Source organism: Hemitrygon akajei, chromosome 8 (assembly GCF_048418815.1).
Source record: "Hemitrygon akajei chromosome 8, sHemAka1.3, whole genome shotgun sequence".
In the NCBI taxonomy this organism is placed as follows: Eukaryota; Metazoa; Chordata; class Chondrichthyes; order Myliobatiformes; family Dasyatidae; genus Hemitrygon; species Hemitrygon akajei.
Window position 1 is genome coordinate 12,309,115 of NC_133131.1, and position 24,953 is coordinate 12,334,067.

General features: G+C 41.8%; 1 protein-coding gene across 6 annotated transcripts in view; it reads right to left on the bottom strand.

Annotated features, from left to right (window-relative positions):
• LOC140731641 (neurofibromin) overlaps nucleotides 1–20,190 on the bottom strand; it is a 359,419-nt gene extending 339,229 nt beyond the window's left edge. For all 6 annotated transcript variants that reach the window (XM_073053261.1, XM_073053258.1, XM_073053260.1 and 3 more), the window contains exon 1: nucleotides 20,119–20,190. In XM_073053261.1, the coding sequence (XP_072909362.1) occupies nucleotides 20,119–20,178 (60 nt within the window). In that variant the 5' untranslated portion in view covers nucleotides 20,179–20,190. The remainder of the gene's footprint in view (nucleotides 1–20,118) is intronic.
• Nucleotides 20,191–24,953: the final 4,763 nt, after the last annotated feature.

Genomic DNA, 24,953 nt, shown 5'->3' on the forward strand with positions numbered 1-24,953 from the left:
TGATTATTGACCCAAGATCAAAGAGAAGTGAAATAAATAACAAGACAGCAAAAGGGTGGGATATGATATGAACCCAATATGATTTTCACTAACACAGGCAGCAATGGAGTTAAATGTCCAGCAAGGGTCAAAAGAATAAATCATTTGTGTAATCAGCTGAAAACACTTATAAGTGTCCGTAACTATTCAGGTTGAGGTTTAAGTGTTTAGAAATGGCATGAATAGTACTCAGAACCATGGAATACCCAAAATAAAGCTGAATTTTGGAACCTACCACATAGGATATCTAATGGAACTGCCATTAGATATCTTTTGCTCTGAAAACGCTAAAGTTCTATTCTGTGCAAATGGTGATCGTATTGAATGTAACTTCTGTAACTTTTGTAGCACACACATAAAAGTCCTTGCAGACAACTCTAAATCATATGGTAAGTAAAATTAAAAAGCTTACACCAAGTTAGCACTGATTACTTTTGAGCAAAATTCAAATGTACACTCTTTTCAGCTAAATGCATTACTTTCTAATCAGTCTCATTCCCAAACAAAAGAGTTACAGGATAGGAAGGAGTCAGGGTGTAGTAGAAAGGATAGAAGAGCAATAATTAAAATAGTTTAATTAAAATCGGTTTTGACAAATTCTGAAGTACAGAGGTCCTTTCTGGAAATATTTCAGAAGTTTATTCCTCATAACGTCTGAAAAAAATAGAATATGCGTTTGAGCTGTGGTAACCAGAAGGGCACACAGTTGGAAAATAAACAGAGGAGGCTATGGGGAAGGGAAGGGGTTAGATTAATCCTAGAGTACGTTAAAAGATGAGCACAACATCGTGGGCCGAAGGGCCTGTACTGTTGGAGCAGTAAGGTAGGATTTGGCTAGGCATCTCTTGTCTTGATTTGAATGGCCACAATTCTTTCTACATTTATGATTCTATCGAAGTTGGCTCTGATGAACCTGGAATCACAGAGTGATCAAACATTCAAAGTCATAGGCAGATGGCAAATAAAATGATTCAAGATTGCAGATACTTATGGTCAGCGCAGTGACATAGCAGTTGGCAGAGTTGCCTGCCGGCTCAAGACATGATCTTGGGTGTTACAAGTTGACCGTGACCAGCTGGGTTTCCTTGCGCAAACCACAGAACGAGATTGATCAATTAGCCCTCCTGGATGTGGATGACACATTCAGATTCAGTTATCGCATGCATCTATGTCAAAACAGAGTAAAATGTGTTGTTTGTGATAGACAACCAACACAGTCCAAGGGTGTGCTGGGGTCAGCTCGCAAGTGTCACCATACATTCTAGCACCAACACAACATGTTCACATTATTCAGCAGAACAACACAAACCAATCAAAGTACGTATACACTACCATACACTACCCTGAGTGTCGTAGGATCAGAAGACGCAAAGGGTGAGAGACAAGGAGTTAGGTTTGATACTTAGATATTTATTCTTACTGAATCCAGGAGCTCAAACTTTCCATTTTATTGAGGGATGTAAAGATATTTTTAATTATATCAAAGTCAAAGTAAAATTTGTTACTGAAGTAATACATGTTACCACATAAGATTGTAAGACTATATGCTACCTTGAGATTCATTTTCTTGCAGGCATTTAAGGAGAAAATAAATACAATAGAATTTATGAAAAACCTATGCATAAACAAAGATTAACTAACAACCAATGTACAAAAGGCAAATTTGGCAAAATAATAGAAACATAAGTAAATAAATAATGCCAAGAACTTAAGTTGTAGAGTGCTTGAAATTGAGTCTGGGGGCTGTGGAATCATTTCAGAGTTGAGGTGAGTTGTTATCTACGCCGTTCAGGAGCCTGATGGTTGTCAGGAAAGAACTGTTCCTCTAAGCAACAAAACAACACCAAAACAAGCCCCTTTCCCACTGCCCCACCCACCCACACCCAGACAGGCGAGGGGAGATTGTTAGTGAGAATGCAAGAGTAAATAATAGAGATGGTATATTGGACAATTAATGAAATGTAACACGATCAAAATACATGGATCATGGGGGGTGGGGGTGTTTAGAGATGAGAGGGAGGGGATGAGAGAGGGGAAATGGTATCCAAGGGTAGCACTTTAGGGTGCTACCCTTGTAAAGGAGACAATACAGAAATGCTTGAAATTCAATGGTTTCCATTCCTCCAGGTGAAAGGTGATTTGAGAGTGTTGTTCCAAAGCAGGATGTTCAGGAAAGACAAGCACACACGCGACCTCAGGATACCAGAAAGCCCTCTACACTCATTGAAGTTCTTCAGGAGCTCATCGTTTCTAACTGTGTTTGTTTTCTGAAGTGTTTTGTTTATGTTTTTATTGTGAATCTGCTTATATGAAGTTATGTCCCTGTGATGCAACCCGACTTCAATCTAAGCTGTTTAGTCCTTGTCATAGTGTAGGAAACATAGTAGCCAATTTGGTATTGGGGGCGGGGGCTACTGCACAGGATCATAGTAAGCTGTAGAGTTATAAAATTAGTCAGATCCACCACGGGCACGAGCTTCAATGGTATCCAAGACATCTTCAAGGAGCAGTGCCTCAGAAAGGTGGATTCTATCATCAAGGACATGGCATCTTCTCATCGTTACTGTTGGAAAGGAGATACAGAAGCCTGAAGGCACACACTCAGCAATTCAGGAATAGTTTCTTCCCCTGTCATCAGATTTCTAAATGGACATTGAGCTCATGAACACTACCACACTACTTTTTTTAAACATTTCAGTTTTTGCTCTACTTACCTTAATTTAACTATTTAATATACATATACTTACTGTAATTCAGTTTTTTTCTATATTTATCATATATTGTATTGTACTGCTGCTGCAAAGTTAACAAATTTCACAACAAATGCCAATGATATTAAACCTGATCTTGATAGCTCACACAAATCACCAGATAATCTCTTCATCTATTGGTTGAAAGATAAATATTTGACATTAAATCAACACCCCCTCCAACCAAACAGCAAGTTATGTTACATGTACTTCAGCAGGAAAAAAAGGCTTTATTTTATTTCGAGCTACAGCACAACTCCGCCATGGATGGTCCCAGGCTTGGCTGTGAACGGAGGTTTGGGCATGGGGCTAGCAACCCCATCCCGTAAAAACCCAGAGGTACAGAAGCTCCAAAGACCTCATCCCTGGGAGAGGAAGGATATTTGAAGATGGGCTACACCTGGGGACAGCTTGATAGACTGGCCCGGGACAGAAGACTCTGGTGAGCTGCTGTCAGCAGCCCATGCCCAAGCAGGGGTAATGGGCTTAAGAAGAAGATATAACATGGTAACAGGCCCTTCTGGCCCAATAAGCCTATGCGGCCCAATCTCATCCATGCAATCATATGTCTTTGGAAGGTGAGAGGAAAGTGGAGCACCCTGAGGAAAAAGCCATGCGGTCATAGGGAGAGCATACAAACTCATTACAGAGAGTGGCGAAATGGAACCCAGTTTGCCTGCATAATAATGTTATGCCAACTGCTACACTACCATGTCTCCCCCTAATAATGAGGAAAATCCACTAGTTCCTATTCGCTGATAAACACATGCCAACAAGTTACAGTTCAGATAAGTCTTAAGAATAACCATTAGTCTAAACTCACAATTTGTCCCTATAAGGCAAACCAACAGCCATATCATACTGAAATAATGGGGATGGCATGATAGCATAGCACTATTACAGCACCAGTGACCCGGGTTCAATTCCCACTTTGTACATTTTCCCTGTGACCAGATGAATTTCCTCCAGGTGCTCTGGTTTCCTCCCATAGTCCAAAGACATCCCGGTTAGTAGATTGAAACAAAAACAAGAGAAAATCTGCAGATGCTGGAAATCCAAAGCAACACACACACAAAATGCTGGAGGAACTCAGCAGGCCATCTATGGAAAAGAGTAAACAGTCGACGTCTCAGGCCGAAACCCTTAATCAGGTTCGTAAGTTAATTGGTTACATGGGTGTAATTGGGCAGATCGAGCTCATTGGGCTGAAAGGATCTGTTGCCGCGCTGTATCTCTAAATTCTGGACTCCAGTCATAAGCAACACCTATTTTAAAGGGTACAAGCATAAAGACAAGTTCACAATTTTACCTTAACTCAATTCTTAATACTTTGATAGGGATAAGCAAGAATAAGCAGCAGCCCAAACTAGATGGTTTTTTCCTCAATTACCTGGGAATCACCATTGGTCAGGTCTGACCAACAACATAAAGCTGAGGCATTAGACTCCAGTGCAGTGTACTGACAAAGCCACATTTCAGAGAAATGGCTGCACCTACCACATGCAGCATTCTAACACTGATCTATGTTATAACCCAAGGCTCAAAAATCACAGAATTCCTGGTGTTACCAATATACCCGAGTATATTGTCGTTCTTCTCCGCATCTTTTGGCACATCAGGCGGCAACCTTGCCATTCCTTTAGCATTTGTCTGTTGTTTATGAGGCTGAGTTGCTAACTTGATGCTCAACCCAGCACGGATGGAAAGCATGCAAGGAAACGGCCAGATTCGAACCCGGGACCACTCTCCTTGAAGTCCAGTAGGATGCCACTACACCACCACTGAGTATATAGGTGCTATTTAATCCAGGAGGAATTCACGAGCCATCACTTAGCAATGAGGATTGAACAATGGCCAAGAAAGGAAAGCAGCTGATTCTCAACAGGACACACCATTATTGGCAAGTGTAGAGTATAATAAATATTTATGTACTTTAAGATGTTACTCACTTTGCAGAAACAAAATGTCTACTTAACTTTGGCTATTTACCACTATTAATAAAGAAAAATCAATAGTATACTGCAATTTTGTCTGCCTCATCTATAAACTGGTTACAATTTTTTTGAAGCTCAACTTGAAATCTAGGTAAGATTGTATTCATGAGGAGTGGAAGGAAAAAATATTCTTTTCCCAGAAAAATAAAATCCACAAGTAGTGTAGATTTTATTGCTAGCTGGTCACAATATTAAAAAAAAGGATGTTCCTACTCACTATATAAATTTTTAGCCGTAAACACTACTAGGCCCTTCGTTGGTCGGGGTCGACAATGGATATTGCATTATAGCTGTCTATGTGACACGTAAGCCAGGGCAGTACGATATGGAGAGCAAGCTGTTGCCCGTGGAGCGGGCTCCCCCTCTCCACACAGTCGATGAAAACAAAGGAACAGCAGAGACCGATAAGAGTTTGACACCAGTGACGTCGCAGGAGTTGCCAGTCAGCGTTCAACTCAATGTAGGACTGCCTTAGGGACTCCAGCTTTGGATTTTTCCTCAGGGTTTACTCCCAAAGCCTTCCCCATGAATGGGTATGGCCACAAGGCAGCGGAGTTTTGAGATCAGAGTTTTCCTTCACCTAGATGAGCTGGCAACCACGTCTGACAAGCTCCATCTGCCCAAAGTGACTGGTTTTAAGATGCCAGTAGCCTGCCTTTATCCCTTCTCCTGTCAGTAGAAAATGCTCCACTGGGCTTAGTAGCTAAGCCACATGTGAAGGCCAGGAGCTGGACCTAATACAGTCTATTTGATACATACACCATCGGGAGCATTTAATACGTAGTGGGAGATTATCCCCACTACCTCCCCCAACTCAGCCAACCTTAAAGAAAGTAAAGCATCTTAGGAATTATCCACCCATGTGCCTACAGCATGAAAAATAAATTTACTAAACTACCAAGATGAAGCTGTTCAACCACCAGGAAAGACAATCACTAATAAAATGGAAGAACTTGTGGGTCCTGATGCTGCTCAACTGATTGAGTTGCTCCAACTGTTTTTTTGCCCTAGATTCCACATCTTAGGTCAGCCAGAACCTGTGACAGACCATAACCCATGAAATATAGTTTGCACATTCAGTATCTAATCAGTAGATTGCAAATACAAGATAAGAAAAACCAAATTCTATTCATTCTGGCCACCAGTTTAAAGAAACCATGATTCAGGTGAAAGTCTAATCCCATCAACAACTTTTACCTCTCTTATTGCAAAGGAGAGTAACTTGCCGTTGTATTATTGAAAATATTCCAAATTTGTAGAGTTTCTCCTAAATTATCTTACCTTTGCATCATGCTATTCTAAAATTGAGCAAGCTAGTCTAACTTATACCCGGTTAAAATTTCAATCAGCTGCCGATTCAGATCATTTATTTATCGCATGTAAAAACATAGGAGGAGGCCATTTGACCTAACAAAAATGTCAGTCCCAAAGGAAACAATCCTGTCTGATTCACCTACCACCCTACCAGCCTCCAGGTCCAACATATAATTCTCCGTAACTTCCGCCACCTCCAACGGGATCCCACCACCAAGCACATCTTTCCCTCCCTCCCCCTTCTGGTTTCTGCAGGGATCGCTCCATAAGCGACTCCCTTGTCCATTCGTCCCCCCCAATCCCTTCCCACCGATCTCCTTCCTGGCACTTATCCTTGTAAATGGAACAAGTGCTACACCTGCCCTTACACTTGCTCCCTCACCACCATTCAGGGCCCCAGACAGTCCTTCCAGGTGAGGCGACACTTCACCTGTGAGTCGGCTGGTGTGATATACTGCGTCCGGTGCTCCCGGTGCGGCCTTCTATATATGGTGAGACCCGACGCATACTGGGAGACTGTTTCGCTGAACAACTACACTCTGTCTGCCAGAGAAAGCAGGACCTCTCAGTGGCCACACATTTTAATTCCATGTCCCATTCCCATTCTGATATGTCTATCCATAGCCTCCTCTACTGTCAAGATGAAGCCACACTCAGGTTAAAGGAACAACACCTTATATTCCGTCTGGGTAGCCTCCAACCTGATGGCATGAACACTGATTTCTCTAACTTCTGTTAATGCCCCTCCTCCCCTTCTTACCCCATCCCTTATTTATTATTCACCCCCCCCCCACACTTTTTTCTTCTCTCTCTGTCCCTCTCACAATCACTCCTTGCCTGTTCTCCATCTCCCTCTGGTGCTCCCCTCCCCCTTTCTTTCTCCTTAGGCCTCCCATCCCATGATCCTCTCCCTTCTCCAGCCCTGTGTCCCTTTTGCCAATCAACTTTCCAGCTCTCAGCTTCATCCCTCCCTCTCCTGCCTTCTCCTATCATTTTGGATTTCCCCCTCCCACTTTCAAATCTCTTACTATCTTTTCTTTCAATTAGTCCTGACGAAGGGTCTCGGCCTGAAACGTCGACTGTACTTGCTGCCTGGCCTGCTGCGTTCCACCAGCATTTTGTGTGTGTTGCTCGAATTTCATCAGCAGAATTCCTCATGTTTACTGTCTGATTCAAGTTCATTTATTGATCTTATTTACATCAAAACATACACTGAAATGTGTCGCTTGCTTTAACAACTGGTCCAACCTAAGGATGCGCTGGGGGCGGTACACAGGTGCCACCACACATTCCAGTGCCAACATAGCATGCCACCACTTTCAGCAGACCAACACAAGCAACAACAATGAAGCAAGGGCAACAAAAATAACAGCAGTAGAACAAGCCTGCTCCAACCTCAGAACAGGCCATCTTCAGCCTCTGGACTTACAGTGTAAATTGGAATTTTCACACTTGGCAGGGGATAGGGAGACAACTAAAGCCACAAACTACAATAAAATCTTTCTTGACACATAGAACCCAGAGGGAAAAAAATGATTACCGTTAAGACCATATTCATGAGTCAAGAAATTATTTGCTGTGAACTATTGCACCTTGAAGCAACTTCTGAAGACAACATTTATTCTACCAGCTGCAGTAATAATGCAACTGGGAAGAAAGAGTTCTCCTCGAACCACCTTGAAAGTAACTGGGGGGTCAAAAGTAAATTATGCAATAATTCTAATAGTGATTAAAAATGATACTCTTGTCACATCTTAATCATTTTGGAAACAATGTGCTTTAATAGCTTGCTTTTATGGGATTTGGGTTTACCTGGTGGATTAGCCAACTGGATGTGAAAAGTGATATCATACTGCTTACAGAGTCAAAATAAAAACCTATCGCTTTACATTTTATGGCTAAATTCATTTATTTTGTGCACTCTACTTATGAGCTTTCCAAAAGAATCCACAAAAGACATCTAGTTTGCTGCATTTGAAGGAAGGAGGTGGTAAAGTAGCCTGAAGACACACACTCAATGTTTTAGGAACAGCTTCGTCCCCTCCAACACAGAGTTCTGAATGGACAATAAACCCATGTACACCATCTTATTCTTTTTTTGCTCTTTTTGCACAAAATAATTTTTATATACACATTTCTTAATGTACTTCAGTTTATAGTTTTACGTATTGCAATGTACTGCTGCAAAACAAATCTCACGACATCTGCCAGTCAGTGATATTAAACCCCATTCTAATTCTGATGCTCCTGACTAAAAAAAAATCATTAATCTGAAAGACCAACTCTATTCCTCTCTAAATGGAGACTTCCTAACCTGAGGATGCTGGAAATTCGGAGGAATACACACAAAATGCTGCAGGGCTCAGCAGGTCAGTCAGGACTGTTGAAGGGAACCAGCTCAAATCCTGTTTATTCCTCCAGCATTCTGACAACATACAGTAGAGATTCCCAACCTGGGGTCCACGGTCCCCTCAGATAACGGTAGGGGACCAGGGCATAAAAAAGTGCTGGGAACCCCTGATCAACAGGTTTTTTTAATGGATAACTACTGCAGTCCAAAACCATACTCAAGTGGCTGCTCTCAGTATAAGAGAGCAGTTAAAGGAGATCCTACCCTCACATGGTCTAGATCAGATTAGCATTAACCTGTGGGACTTTGCCTTTGCCACGACAGCAATATTGTTTACTTGTCCATTCACAATTAGATACGTTCGGGAACGTCAACACTTCTATCTCATCTTTGTCCTGCCCAAAACTTAACACAATTTAATTTGATCAGAAGTACAAAGGTCCAAATATTTCATCCTTCCACTGCACCTCAAATGAACCAAAACAAACCAGCCACTTGGCTCACCAAACTGTACAGTGAACCAACAGACATGTTTGGAAAGTAAAAGACCAGCAACATATTACCAGAAACATTACAGATGGACAATCCCATAATATTTCATTAACTAATAACTCATTTGAACTAGTCAATTGGGAAAAGCCGCATCCAATGGATCAGGGCAAAAAGCTTTGCAAGTCCTGCAGTATCTGATTGGGAACAGTAGTGGGCAATTAAACAACATCAGTGTCCTAACAAAACCAAAGATCAGCTATTGAGTGCTAAGAGAAAAGACTTCCATAGCCACGTTAAGGGAGAAATGCCAAATGAATAATCCAGGTCAGGCATCAGAGAGTAAAGGGTCCCATTCCGGAAACAATAACCATTTCTCTTTCCACAGACGCTGCCTGACCTGCTGAAATTATTCCAGCAGTTTTAGCTGTTATGTATCTCCAGCACCTGCAGTTTTTTGGCATTAAGCAATTAATCCATAGGGCCCTATTTCTGAGATCCCCATCAGCACAGAAACCAGTCTTCATCCAATTTACTCAGGCAAGATGAAGAAACTGTCAAAAAAACCTGGATTTGAAAACCAGATGCACCTTCAGCCAAGCTGCTCCTGTAGAATACTACCCAATTGCTCAGGTATGTTCCATTCACTAAAAGATTAATTTAACCTGGCTAACTACAGAACACTCTACTCTCTATCATCAATGCGATACAAGCTATTGTCAGCTACACAATCAAGTTGCATTTTACTAATAAGCGGCTCAGCAATATAGAGTCTGGGTTTTACCAGGCCCATTCAGTTAATCCAGATATATAAGATCTGGAGATGATGTTAGAGTGACACCCTTACACTCCACAGTATCATTTAACCTAGTGATGGTCAAAGACCCATAGGAAAAATAAAATCAATATCTACTAATAGGGAAACATTCCCTTAATTAATAAGAAAATGCTGGAAAAACTTAGGTCAGACGTCAAAAAGTACAGGGCCCCATTCCTGAAATAGTAACCATTTCGTTTCACAGATGCTGCCTGACCTGCTGGAGTCTTGGCATATAGAAAACCTACAGCACAATACAGACCCTTCAGCCCACAAAGCTGTGCCGAACATGTTCTTACCTTAGAAATTACCTAGGGTTATACATAGCCCTCTGCTTTTCTAAGCTCCATGTACCTATCCAGGAGTCTCTTAAATGACCCTATCATATCCACCTCCGCCACCGTCACTGGCAGCCTATTCCATGCACTCACCACTCTCTGCGTAAAAAACTTACCCCTGACATCTCTTCTGTACCTACTTCCAAGCACCTTAAAACTGTGCCCTCTTGTTCTAGCCATTTCAACCCTGGAAAAAAGCCTGTCACTATCCACACAATCAATGCCTCTCATCATCTTATACACCTCTATCAGGTCATCTCTTATCCTCCGTCGCTCCAAGGAGAAAAGGTTGAGTTCACTCAACCTATTCTCATAAGGCATGATCCCCAAACCAGGCAACATCCTTGTAAATCTCCTCTGCACTCTTTCTATGGCTTCCACATCCTTCCTGCAGTGAGGCGACCAGAACCGAGCACAGTAATCCAAGTGGGGTCTGACCAAGGTCCTACATAGTTGCAACATTACCTCTCGGCTCCTAAACTCAATCCCACAATTGATGAAGGCCAATACACCATATGCCTTCTTAACCACAAAGTCAACCTGCATAGCAGCTCTTAGTGTCCTATGGACTCGGACCCCAAGATTCCTCTGATCCTCCACACTACCAAGAATCTTATCATTGATACTATATTCTGCCATCATATTTAACCTACCAAAATGAACCACCTCACACTTATCTGGGTTGAACTCCATCTGCCACTTCTCAGCCCAGTTTCGCATCCTATCTTGAGAAAGCAAGAAGGCATGGGATACAAGGGGACATTGCTTTGTGGTTCTAGAAATGGCCTGCCCACAGAAGGCAAAGAGTGGTTGTAGACGGGTCATATTCTGCATGGAGGTTGGTGACCAGTGGTGTGCCTCAGGGATCTGTTCTGGGATCCCTACTCTTCATGATTTTATAAATGACCTGGATGAGGAAGTAGAGGGATGAGTTAGTAAATTTGCTGATGACACAAATTTGTGGAAGGTGTTGTGGATAGTGTGGAGGGTTGTCAGAGGTTACAGCAGAACATTGATAGGATGCGAAACTGGGCTGAGAAGTGGCAGATACCTTATCAAATGCCTTGCTGAAATCTACTACATCTACTGCTCTACCTCCATCAATGTGTTTATTCACATCCTGAAAAAAATTCAATCAGGCTCGTAAGGCACGACCTGCCTTTGACAAAGCCATACTGACTATTCCTAATCATATTATGCCTCTCCAAATGTTCATAAATCCTGCCTCTCAGGATCTTCTCCATCAACTTACCAACCACTGAATTAAGACTCACTGGTCTGTAATTCCTTGGGCTATCTCTACTCCCTTTCTTGAATAAGGGAACAACACTTGCAACCCTCCAATCCTCCAGAAACTCCTGACCCATTGATGATGCAAAGATCGCCAGAGGCTCAGCACTCTCCTCCCTCAGTAACCTGGGGTACATCTCCTCTGGTCCCGGTGACTTATCCTACTTGATGCTTTCTAAAGGCTCCAGAACATCCTCTTTCTTAATAACTACATGCTCAAGCTTTTCAGCCCACTGTAAGTCATCCCTACAATCGTCAAGATCCTTTTCTGTACTGAATATTGAAGCAAAGTATTCTTTAAGTACCCCTGCTATCTCCTCTAGTTCCATACACACTTTTCCACTATCACACTTGATTGATCCTATTCTCTCAGGGCCTATCCTCTTGCTTTTCCCATACTTGTAGAATGCCTTGGGGTTTTCCTTAATCCTGTCCGCCAAGACCTTCTCATGGCCCCTTCTGGCTCTCCTAATTTCATTCTTAAGCTCCTTCCTGCTAGCCTTATAATTTTCTAGAACTCTATCATTACCTAGTTTTTCTGAACCTTTCGTAAGCTTTTCTTTTCTTCTTGACTAGATTTACAACAGCTTTTGTACACCACTATTGCTGTACCCTACCATCCTTTCCCTGTCTCACTGGAACGTACTTATGCAGAAGCTCATGCAAATATCCCCTGAAAATTTGCCACATTTCTTCCGCACGTTTCCTTGAGAATATCTGTTCCCAATTTATGCTCTCAAGTTCCTGCCTGATAGCCTCATACTTCCCCTTACTCCAAGTAAATGCTTTCTTAACTTGTCTGTTCCTATCCCTCTCCAATGTTATGGTAAAGGAGATAGAATTGTGATTACTCTCTCCAAAATGCTCTCCCACTGAGAGATCTGACACCTGACCAGGTTCATTTTCCAATACCAGATCAAGTACAGCCTCTTTTTCAGCATTGTCTGTAATTTCCAGCATCTATGGTTTTTGGCATTAAACAGATAATCCATGGTTGTAGGAGGCTAGAATCAGAATCGGGCTTATTATTCTGTACATCTCTCCTGAACCCTATCATCTTCAACTGCGCCCCCATTTGTGTCGTGAAATTTGCGAACTTAGCAGCAGCAGTTCAATGCAATACATAATATAGAAGAAAAATAAATAAGTAAATCAATTACAGTATATGCATATTGAATAGATTAAAAATCAAGCAAAAACAGAAATAATATATATTTTAAAAGTGAGGTAGTGTCTAAAGATTCAATGTCCATTTAAGAATCGGATGGCAGAGGGGAAGAAGCTGTTCCTGAATCACTGAGTGTGCGCCTTCAGGCTTCTGTACCTCCTACCTGATGGTAACAGTGAGAAAAGGGCATGCCCTGGGTGCTGGGGGTCCTTAATAATGGACACTGCCTTTATGAGACACCGCTCCTTGAAGATGTCCTGGGTACTTCTGTAGGCTAGTACCCATGATGGAGCCAACTAAATTTAAGAACTTCTTTCGGTCCTGTGCAGTAGCACACCCCTCCCCCACCTCCTCTACCAGACAGTGATGCAGCCTGTCAGACACTCTCCACGGTACATCCATAGAAGCTTTTGAGTGTTTTTGTTGACATACCAGATCTTTTCAAACTCTTAGTGAAATATAGACATTCCAGGCCACTGCTGAGAAGCAACATCTATCCTGAACTCTATCATCTTCAGCTGTGCCCCAGTTTTCCTTCCAAGTGGAGATATTTGATGGGTAAGAAAAAGCACAAACTGCAGTTCTGAAAAAATGACAGGGTTAATGTGCTTCATTATAATACAATCATATAATTGTCTCAGATAAAGTTGCTTACCTCCTGATTCTGAAATCTAACTTCATAAATAACTTAATTTCACTTGACTAGAAAATATTCTACCTGCAACCTTCTGCTGACCCACGTCTTCCTTTAATGATTTCCCTCATACTGGTGTCTCTCTCACTCCTTCTCCTCATCCAGCCTCATGTCCTGCCAATCACCTGCCTCTGGTTGTGTACATCCTCCCCTTTCTCCTAAGTCAACTGTGCTCCATCAGATTCTTTCTTTTTCAACCCTTTACCTCTTCCACCTATCAATCACCACTCCCCCCAACCTAGTGTCCCCCATCTCCTGCCAACTTCTACTCCTCCCCCCAACCTTCTTTCTCTGGCTCTTGCACCATCCTTTCCAGTTTTGATGAAGGGTTTCAGCTCAAAACATCAACTGTTTATTCCCCTCCAAAGATGCTGCCAGCATTTTGTGTGCGAATATAATGCTGCCAGTTAGAGAAAGTGCGGCACTCTCACAAGGGCACAGGCATTCAAGGTGGCGCATCACCGACCTTTCTAAAGCAATGAGATGTATTGCCAGCAATGTCCACATTGCAAAACCAGAATTCATGTTTACACACTGTAAAATTATTTTTCTCCTTTGCAAAACAGTTCACAAACATTATCTCCAAGTTTTTATTTTCAAACTTGTTTTGAACATTAGACAAAAATTATTTCTTTGCTTTGACGCTGGTCCAATGGACCCAGCTGTTTCCAATATATTAACCAAATGGCCATTCCTTTTGCAGCCAAAACCAATGGTACTGTTCAGCTCAGAGGCATTACAGTCTTAAAACTATACAACCATTTATCAAATAGCAATAAATCAAGGAATCTTTATTATCAGAATGTATATTATTATTGACACCATGAAATATGTTATTTTGTGGCAGCAGTACAGTGCAATACTTAAACATTACATAAATAAATAGGGCAAAAAGAGAGCAAGATAGTGAGGTAGCGTTCATGAATTCATGGACTGTTCAGAAATCTGAAGGTGGAAGGAAAGAAGCAGCTGCTAAAAAGTTGAGCGCGTGTCCTAGATGGTAAGTGTCCTTCATGAAGGGTGCCTCCTTCTTGAGGCATTGCCTTTTGAAGATGTCCTCAATGATGGAAAGGCTAGTGTCCATGGCTGGGTTTACAACCCCCTGCAGCTTTTCCAATCCAGTGCATTGGAGTCCAATTTTGCTCCACACCAAATGGGGATGCAACCAGTCAGAATGCTCTCCAGGGGACAACTGTAGATACTTGTAGAGCCTTTGGTGACATGCCAATCTCCTCAATCTTCCAATGAAGTACATCTGCTAGACTGCCACCTTCATAATTGTATCAATATGTTAGTCCCAGGATAGATCTTCAGAGATGTTGACACCCAGGAACTTGAAGCTGCTCATCCTTTCTACTGCTGACCCCTTGATGAGGACTGCTGTGTACAGTATCATTCAACCATTTGAAATTAGCAAATTCAGATATACATGTTTGTAAAATGACAAACTCTTAAACCATCACTGACCTTATTAACTCTGAGTGTCTCCCATCCACCACCATCAACCTCAGTTCTCTCATTCTGCACCTCCTGTAATAAGCTCCTACCCCCTACCCAAGATACACAAACCTACCTGTCCAGGTAGACCCATTGTTTCTGCTTGCTCCTGCCCAACCAAACTTATATCTGCATACCTCAACTCCATTTTATCCCCCTTGGTTCAGTCCTTTCCTACCTACATCTGTAACACTTCACGTTCTCTTAATCTTTTCAATTATTTCACGATTCCTGATCCCAAAATCATCTGATTTTCACTACGAATGTCCATCCCCCATCAAGAAGTCCTCAAAGCTCATCCTCTCTGTCTCTGGAGACAGCTTATCTACTGATATCTTTTATAAACCCACATTCTCACAACTACCTGGACTATACCTCTTCCCACCCTGTTACCTGTAAAAATGCCATTCCTTTTTCTCAATTCCTCTGTCTCTGCCTCATCTGCTTTCAGGATGAGGCTTTTCATTCCAGAACGAAGGCAATGTCCTCCTTCTTCAATAAAAGGGGGCTTCCCTTCCACCACCATCAACGCTGCCCTCACCCACATCTCCTCCATTTTGCGTATGTCTGCCTTCACTCCATCCTCCGGCCACCCCACCAGGGACAGGGTTCCTCTTGTCTTCAGCTACCACCCCATCAGCCTACACATCCAATGCATAATTCTCCGTGACTTCTGCTATCTCCAACGGGATCCCACCACCATGTACACCTTTCCCTCCCCCCTCTAACTTTCTCTTTCCACGATTCCCTTGTCCATTCATCCGTCCCCACAAATCTTTCTCCTGGCACTTATCCTTGCAAGTCTCTACACCTCCCCCCTCCCTACCAACAAGGGCCCCAAACAGTCCTTCCAGGTGAGGTGACACTTCATTCGTGAGTCTGTTGGTCATCTACTGTATCCAATGCTCTTGATGTGACCTGTATATTGGTGAGATCAGATGTAGATTGAAAGATTGCTTCGCCAAGCACCTAATGGAAAAAGCCAGAAAAAGCAGGATCTCCCAGTGGCCACCCATTTTAATTCTACTTCCCATTCCGACATCTCAGTCTATGCCCCCTCTACTGCCTCAATGAGGCCACACTCAGGTTGGAGGAGCAACACCTTATATTCCATCTGGGTAGACTACAACCTGATGGCATGAATACTGATTTCTCAAATTTGTGGTAATTGCCCCTCCCCCCAATCTCCTTCACCATTCCCCATTCCTTTTACCTCCCCATCGGTTCCCCTCCCCCTTCCCTTTCTTCCTTGGCCCTCTGTCCACTCCTATCAGATTCCCCTTCTCCAGCCCTTTATCTCTTTCACTAATCGACTTCCCAGCTCTTTATTTTACCCCTCCCACTCTCCTGGTTTCATCTACAACCTTGTATTTCTTCCACCCCTCCCCCAACTTCTTACTCTGACTTTTCATCTTTTTTTCTCCAGCCCTGAAGAAGGGTCTCAGCTCGAAACATCGACTGTTTACTCTTTTCCAAAGATGCTGTCATGCCTGCTGAGTTCCTCCAGCACTGTGTGTATTGGTTGGTTGGTTGGATTTCCAGAATCTGCAGAATTTCTCATTAGTGATTAAACTCATGATTTTTTTTTGCAAAACTTCCAATGAAGCCAGCACATCAGCAAATGCAACTCCAAGAAAATCCATGGAACTGTAAATGATGCCAAGTCATGTTGCATTTCATTGTGAAACAAAACTTCAATTAATTGTTATAAGTAGTTTTCGATAGCTATCCAATCACAGTATTAACAGGAAAGATTAAATGAAAATAAGAGGAGCTGATTCTTACATCTAGCTTGATAAAAAGTCAACATCACTAGGCTATAAAATAATCAATAATCTAAAACACTCAAAAGTATTCCAAGTAGCTCTGCAATAGTCAATTATTTGACATAGTAAGTGTGACAACTCATGCACAACCATAAACCATCCAAGAATTACCTATCATAATGCAGGAGATACCTGGAACAAATCCTCTGCTCCATGTGTTGACAACAAACAATCTCTAACTTTACAATAGTTGAATTTATTAAATGTACACTTTACTACAATGGTAACTGCTGTTTAAAATTACAATTAAGCCAGAATTTTATTTTGTAATTACAGAGCCACTTTCATCAATTAATGTAACTGAAGATTAAAATTCTTAATGGGAAGAGTTATTGTAAATATGGAATTTTATAATGTAAAATTTTTTTCACATTCGAGGTATTTCAAAATATTTTGAAATATCAATTCAAAGAAAACAAAAAAATTCAAATTGTGCACATCTATTAGTTGATGAACGTTGTTTGAAAGGAAATATGCCAGTGTGGTCTATTAAAGAAATGTTGAAGAATACAAGAACACACTCAACAGTTTAGCACTTCTGAGTGGCAATGATCTCGACCGCACTGTTCTTGCTCTCTGTTTGCACTACTTATTTAATTTATTTGTACATGCAATGCATTCCAGTTAATTGGGAGACATCAGAACCAGTACATTTTGGCCCAATTAAATGGCTGCCCCAGTTAGCCGTAGTTTTATGGAAATAGTTTAAAAAAGGTACAAAAAATGCAGAACAAATTAGAACACAACCAATACTACTACTGTACTATATATTAGTTCCCAATAGTTATTGATGGAGGAATTTATCCATTGTACACTGCTGTGTTCTTTTGATTGAAATTTGATGTAAAATCCGTGCACACACCTAGTGCAGATGATAGACTGCCTTTATACAGTACTTTCCATGATTACATCCTCCAATTCTTCACTTTCATTGTAACATTCAAGATGATTGTTGATACCTTCGAATTCTTTGTAGTTTCTAACTTGAAGTAATTAAATTGTTTCATTTTAACTCCCAACCCTTTCCAGCACCTTCAGGCATTCATGCTTGAAACCGCAGTGAGCAAAACTGTTCCAAATTGTCTTACTGCTTATTTCTCATCAACTATCGGTAACAAAAATCATTTGCTTTTGAATACAAACACATGTAACTGACACTATTTAAAAACTATTCTCTCTACGCACAATGTAGTGTCTAGTTAAGCAGCATAGTGTCCCAAATAAACAAAGGAAATCCTGGCTATTTCTCAATTACATTTTGTTCTTTAAGAGCTGTCCCAAATAAAATATAAATAAATATTTTATTTGGGACAGATTATATAAATATATATATTTATAAGTGTGTGTGTGTGGCAAAGGAGGAGTGCCAGGGGTGGGGGGGGGGGGGTGCAGGTGAGACACCAGGCAAGGTCATTTGATTCCAAACAATTGGTTTATTGATCATTACAGAATGACTCTCTGGTGCTTCCCGCTCCCCCCTCCTTTTCCCCCATGACTTCCCTCTCACTGCCCCCTTCCCACTCTTAGACAACAACAGAAACCCATTTCAAAATCAGGTTATTCAATACTCACATGTCATGAAATTTGTTGTTTTTTTTGTGCAGAAGTACAGTGCAAAACATACTGTGCAAGTCTTAGGCACCCTAACTGAATACAGGTACCTAAGACTTTGCACAGAACTGTACGTACACATGATACACACACAATAAACCTGATCCTGAACACTAACACTAACAAAACACAGGTCATCTCAGCTACAAAGCTACACACACTGAGCTCTCCAACCTGATTAGCTAGATGGGCTGTGGAAATGGTGTAAAAAAACAATACACCTTCCTCAAATTATAAATCCACACAGGTTCAAAAACCTGACTATAATCACAGTGAAACTTCACCCATTAATTAATAGCTGTTCAAGGCACCAGATGCTTATGGAATTTGTACCGAACTTGACAATACCCTTTGGCAAAATATTTGCAAGAGAGAAAAATTACATTTCCTCACTGAAATAACCACAATTTTATGCTGAACTTTTCGATAAATTAAGCTAAATGGATTGCAGTGAAAGTCACAACAGAATGGGCTGCCATTGCTACAGTTTTAAAGGACTATTAACCAGCTATTATCTTGCTTATAACTTTTAATCTGATCAAACATGTTATCACATATTAAATTGAATAAGTCAACATACAAAATATCTAAACATTGAAAAAATACTTCAGTCAGCTCAATACACAATTACTGAAAATTGTTCTGTTTCATTGTCTCCAATAATCTATCATAACAATCCAACAATCTGTCATAAAGACAAAGACCCAGTCTAGATTCCACTAAATTGTAATGACTTTGTTGATCCAATTTGCTCAAAGCTGGCAAAACAACCACAAAGTTGATTACATTTTATGTACATATTTCACTCATCCCAACTCAAATTTCTGGAATCTGCTCCCCCAGCTTTAAAAGATGCACTAGCTGCCTCATCCAGCTAAAACTGGCCTAGGCCCCAAATTATATTAGTCACCACTGCAAATTTCAACTACTAATATTCATTTGCAGGCCAGAGGAGGCTGTAAAAAGATACCAGGCTAGCATTAACTACCAGATATCATTTATTTATATGACCATGAAACTGGCTCCTGTGTGCATCTACAATGGGCAAATGAATCTGAGTCGAAACTCAAGGATACACAAGATCCATTTTAGTTACACTTTGCAGACAGATTAACAACATAACCCACAGTGAAAAGTCTATGCATTTCGATACGACAGGGTAATAAGTATTCAATATAGAAATGCATAAGCCATTTGATCAAATTCAATGCAGAATCTCTCACAACCTTCAGCTGTGTGAAAAAGCCGACTACTGAGGCAGGGGACGGGTTGGAAAGCTGAGGTCCGGATTCAACAAAAATGAGTGTAATAATGTTTAAATCTCGTAGTTAAGTCTAACGGGAACTACAACAAAAGCTTCACATCATCTCTGGAGGAAAAAAAATAACGTTGCAATAGTAACTGTATTGACCGGGATGGAAAAGTACAACAATTAAGATGAAGCAAAACACAAGTTTAAATCCAGAGGGGGAGCACGGTGCCCCTATTTGATACAAACATCAGAAGTGTCGCTCAGAAACACACGGAGAGGTGGTGGGAAGATTGCGTGATGTTCAGAGAGCTGGAAGGGGAGCATTCACACTTCCATGTGGGAATTTATTTTTCTATGAAACAAGTGGGATTAATGATGATCAAATGGAAGTGGGAGTGGGGTGCGGGTTGGAAAATCACCCTGCTCCTGCTGCCGGGATTCCTGAGAGCCAGCCCCTGGAGAGCACGGAGGAGGGCCAGGCCTGGCTCTACTAAAAAGCCACCCACCCCCCCAGAAAGCAGAAACAAACGGACAACCGATTCACCTCAGAGAACATTCAAACCGCGCAATTGCGAAGGAGGGGACCAAAATAAAGAATGCAAGTCATTCCAAGCACTCCTGGGCTTTACAAAAAAAAAAGCAATCAATGCAAACAAATAGCACACCTCCAGCTTAAAGATCAGTCTTACCTGCTCATCAAAACGCGTTATGACGGCTTGAACCCATTCCACCGGCTTATGAGCCGCCATGCTCGGCTTTCCCCCCCCCCCCCCACCCCCCCAACCAACTCCTCCTCCCCCTCCCCCTCCCCTCTCTCTCCTTAGGGTGAGCCCACTGATTGTTGCTCTTCTTGTCTAAATCCCCTCCCTAATTCTATGTTTTGTTTTACACCCCCCTCCCCCCCTCTCTCTCACTGTCACTGCGCTGCTATCCCTCCCCTCAGCCGTTCCACATTCACCAGGACACGGCGGCCATGACACTAACCGGAAGTTTGATTTCTTCCCCCACCCCCCCTCTCTCGCTCTCGTTGGCTCCCATGGTTGGGCCTGACGCATGCGCGCACGCTCCAGCCTGTTCATTAAGAAAAGTATGGACAGTTACGTCATCGCCCGCCAAACCCCGCCCCCTCCCCTTTCTCCCTACTCCAGCTTGCACGCCTGTGCGCATGCGCACAGATTCAGGCTCGCTTTTTTTCAATGGGGAACATGAAAAGTGGTCAGTTTGATGCAATTGTATTCTGTTCTCCCCGTTTGTTATTTTTGATTGTAGAAAATTTAATAATTGTTCATTTCTACTTATTCTACTTAAAGTTGCAGGTGTGTCTTTTTAAAACTAGGTATACATATCAAGAAAATTGCAACAATAATATATGCTGGCAATATACGACATCTCTGAGGTTCTGAAAAAGATGAATTAACATTTTGGGTATATGTTTTCCATCGGAACCAGAAACTAGGAATCTATTTTTAAAATAAAAATAGTTTTGAAATAAAAATCTATAACCCTTGCTCTGTTATATAAAGAGGCTCGTGTTAATCCCGAATCCTTGTCCTAACGTTGATCCCACATCAAACTATCTTAAGCTTGGCCGGTTGTTTTGTTACTGTTTGAAATATATAAACTGCCTTTTTGTGTGTCTGGATAGAAGGAAATATCTCGACCTCTGAACTTAAAAAAATGGAAAATAACAATTCATGCTGTTGATATTGGGTGACTTTCAATTGAGATAGTTTGTAGAAATTATTTACATTTTTGAGAGTGGAGGGGGTATACGACAGTTCAAGTATTACCACAGTGCTAACGCTTACGCGAGACAGGGATCTGCTTTCCGATATTCAATGTCTCTATCTAGAAGGGCACAAACCCGCTTTATTTTAATTACTGATAAGCAATGTACAATTTACTATCTGATCTAAAAACTACAGTGAGAGAAAGAGAAAGGGAACAACGTCCGTTTAAATGAAGACAAATAAATCTTTCGCACTGCTAAGTAAAGTTTTGACGTGTTGCTTTGTGGCGTGTAGTTTCATTTATAGGAATACTCGTGTTTCTCTTTCGGATTTCTCCAAATTAAAACGGCTTTATTCTCGTATCATCCTCAACATTAAATGATCCCGCCACACTAAAACGTATAGAGAGTGAGGGGAAAGTGACATTTCTCCGCGGAGGGAGATTTACCCGCGCACCCTTCTAAAGTCTAAAGCGGTGAAAATCTAGTTCACCGCTGTAGTTTATCTGAGACCGTAATAACCTAACGTCTCCTCCAGAACATGAGATCTGTAGGTATTTTTGAAGCTGAACTGTACTACAGGTGTAAACCGAGGGACTCTGGGGAGTTTACAAATTTCACATTTGCCAGTGATGTTAAACCTGATTGTGGTGGAAAATCAGCGGGCTGCTGAGATCCTTTCACGCACTTGCACAACTGACTTTATGCTTCCCATCAATCCTCCCCCCCCCCCCCCCCATCCACACCTTTACTATTCTCTAGTATAGAGAACGGTGCGAAGAAGGAGGGGGAGCTCAAAGAGGGAGAATAATACCAACCAGATTATACAAAAGGCAGAGGGCAGAGATAAAATATGTCACATAATGATGCGATGGAGCACCCCCTCAGACAGTTCTCCCTACAATTGCTGATAACTCCGTCATGCGTTTCAGGGAATTCCAAAAAAAAAATCTCGAGGGGGTCGGTAATCAAGAGTCATTTCCCAGAATAGCTGTGCATAGGGGAAAATGAACAGGAGAACTCTACACTTTAGGAATTTTCCGCATATAGTAAATGTTTGGAAAAAGGCATTTCGTGCCTTGATGCTACCATTCCGTTTGCTGACATAACCACTTCTTGCAATTGCTTCCAGCAATGGGGTAATGAACTTGCGCCGAACAACTCAAGGCGGGACAGAAGTGGGCATGGGAAGAGCCGAGACACACTGCAAGGTAGCCCCGGCTTCTCCACCGTGCCTTACGGAGCAGCAGTGATGTCAAAGTGCCCTGACCTCCCCGTTTTGACGGAGTTCAGCAATGAATTGCAACCAATTGAAATGAGAACTCACAAAAAAAACAGGTAGGATTGGACGTTCAATGCCAATCAGAATTAGGTCCGGAATGCAGTTACTGAATTATCTTTCATCCTCTTTAAGGAAAAATCGCAATGTGTTTTCACCGTCCACGTCAAATGTGTTTTACGTTGAAAAAGTGCCGCTCTCTCAAATTAAGCACGATTCCCGTATTGAATATTATAAACGGAATTTCGGGTTCCACATTCGGACGGTGCAGGTTCACGGTATTTTCTGTATTTACGTACAGTTTCTGTGATTGTCAAGATTCAGGACTGTTTAATTTCATTTCCAGCACACGCGTGTAAAAAAAGAGAACGAAGTAATTTTTACTCCGGATTCGATGCAGCACCAAAAAACTTAGTAGGATAAAGAACAGAATAATTTTTTAAAAAGCACAATAAACATAAATGCATAAGATAGCTTATATACGTGTTTTGATTGTACGTCTATGATGTTACGCTAGGCACAGTGTCTGCTCATAAGTTGACTCTGACAGGAAATGATAAATGGGGGGTGGAGGGGTGGGTTAGTGGGTGGAGGTGTTGATCCGCCTTACTGTTTGGGGGAAAGTAACTGTTTTTGAGTCTGGTGGTCCTGGCGCGGATGCTACGTAGCCTCCTCGCTGATGGGAGTGGGAGAAACAGTCCATGAGCAGGGTGGGTGGGATCCTTTATGATGTTACTGGTTCTTTCCCGGCACCTTTCTGTATATACGTCCTTGATGGCGGGTAGGCTTGATGCCGGCGATGCTTTGAGCAGTTTTGACTACCCGCTGTCGGGGTGATAAACATCGGCAACGTTTTGAAATAAACAGAAGCCGCGGGTAAATACAAATTGTCACCAAGTTCAGTCCCACTCCTTTCGCCCTCTCATTAGGATATGTGTGGAAGATGGTAGGCTTGCGGGGATCCACACGTGAGCGGTCATGTTTGTGTCCTTAAGCAGTTACCTTTGACGTGAGTGAACGAATGCGAAAGCTGTGGAAGAGCGGGCGCGGGGAGAGAGACGCGAAAAATCACAGCTTCTTACCCAGGGTCTAACAGGACGCTTCATTAACACCCGCTTCAACAACACGCGTAGTTTCTAAATAAATGCAGAAATAAACTGTAATATCTGTATGATAAACTATCGTTTCGCATGGTTTGTCTCATTCTGAACGCTGGTAATTAATTCTTGTACTTCGAATAAACCTCGGTGTTTCCAATTTAGCAAGATACATAACACAAAGGTCAAAATTCAAAGTAATTTTATTATCAAAAGACACATATGTGTCACCATATGCTACCCTGAGATTCATTTTCATGTGGACAATCACAAAGAGACACCATAGAATCAGTGAAAGCTACACACGAAGAAAGTCTATTAACGCTTTTCAAATCCTCGTACATCGCTTATTATTATTAATGGCATTAATGATTTATTTAATATTTCCTCTCTGGGTTCTGTGGGAGGAACAAAATCAATTCTCCTGTCCTCAGCAGCCAGGCCTTCGCAATTTGCATTCATTAAGCCCCACGCAGTATCGCCAATATCTTGGCTTCACCTCCCCCCCCCCCACTTCTCGACATCGCAAATATAACTTGTGATTTTTAATATGAAAAAGCTTGCCATTTTCACTTTCAAATACTCGCCGAATTTTGTTCGTTCCTTTAAAAAAAACTCTGGTTGCACAATTTACAAAGAAATGCGTCAACGTGCGGGGATATTGTCAAAATAATTTTTTTTAAAGATTAACCATTCTAAATATTTGCATTTACATTTATTCAATGGGTACTATTAAGCGCTACATACAATTAATTATTTTGGAATGCAACGAGTGACTTTGTTAAAGAGACAACCTTTTGTTCTTTACCCCTGTCCGAATGAACAAAGGATTTCCTAAAACAGCTTTGCAAAGGCATTGATCAAAATGCTACTCGCGAAATAAATAAGAATTTTTGCGATATTGTTTCACCAGATGTCGTTTTCTGGTGTTCATGAAAGCGAGGTTTTCTTAATAAACCATGCATTTGCTGTGGAGATTTGGTCTTCCTCGTTTCCCCAGCCTGAGACTGCCTCGCACACACACGAAGACAGACTCTTGGCTGTGTGCGCTGTGGATTTTTTTTTAATAATGAGCTGGCCGCGCGTGCGCACTTAGGCAGCCGCTTCCGGCGTCGGATTTCATTAATGAAAAGTTGGGCGGGTGACGTCACGGTGCTCCAAGCTACCTCAGCGGAGAAGGGAATCAGGAAACGTGAATGGGGCGAGTCGCAAGCATCAATGGGCGCTCACGGCAGCCCGGCCAGACTGCAGGGAGGACGAAGGAGGGGGATGGGGGTTCCTGCGATTCAGCTCTTTTCCGGCACCGTGAATGAATACGACTCGTCCCTTCAGACTCCATGATCACATTGCAATTCCAGCCAAGCTTAAAGCAACCATTTTGATTCACAAAATGCAGTGTTCGAGTGATGTATTGCTATT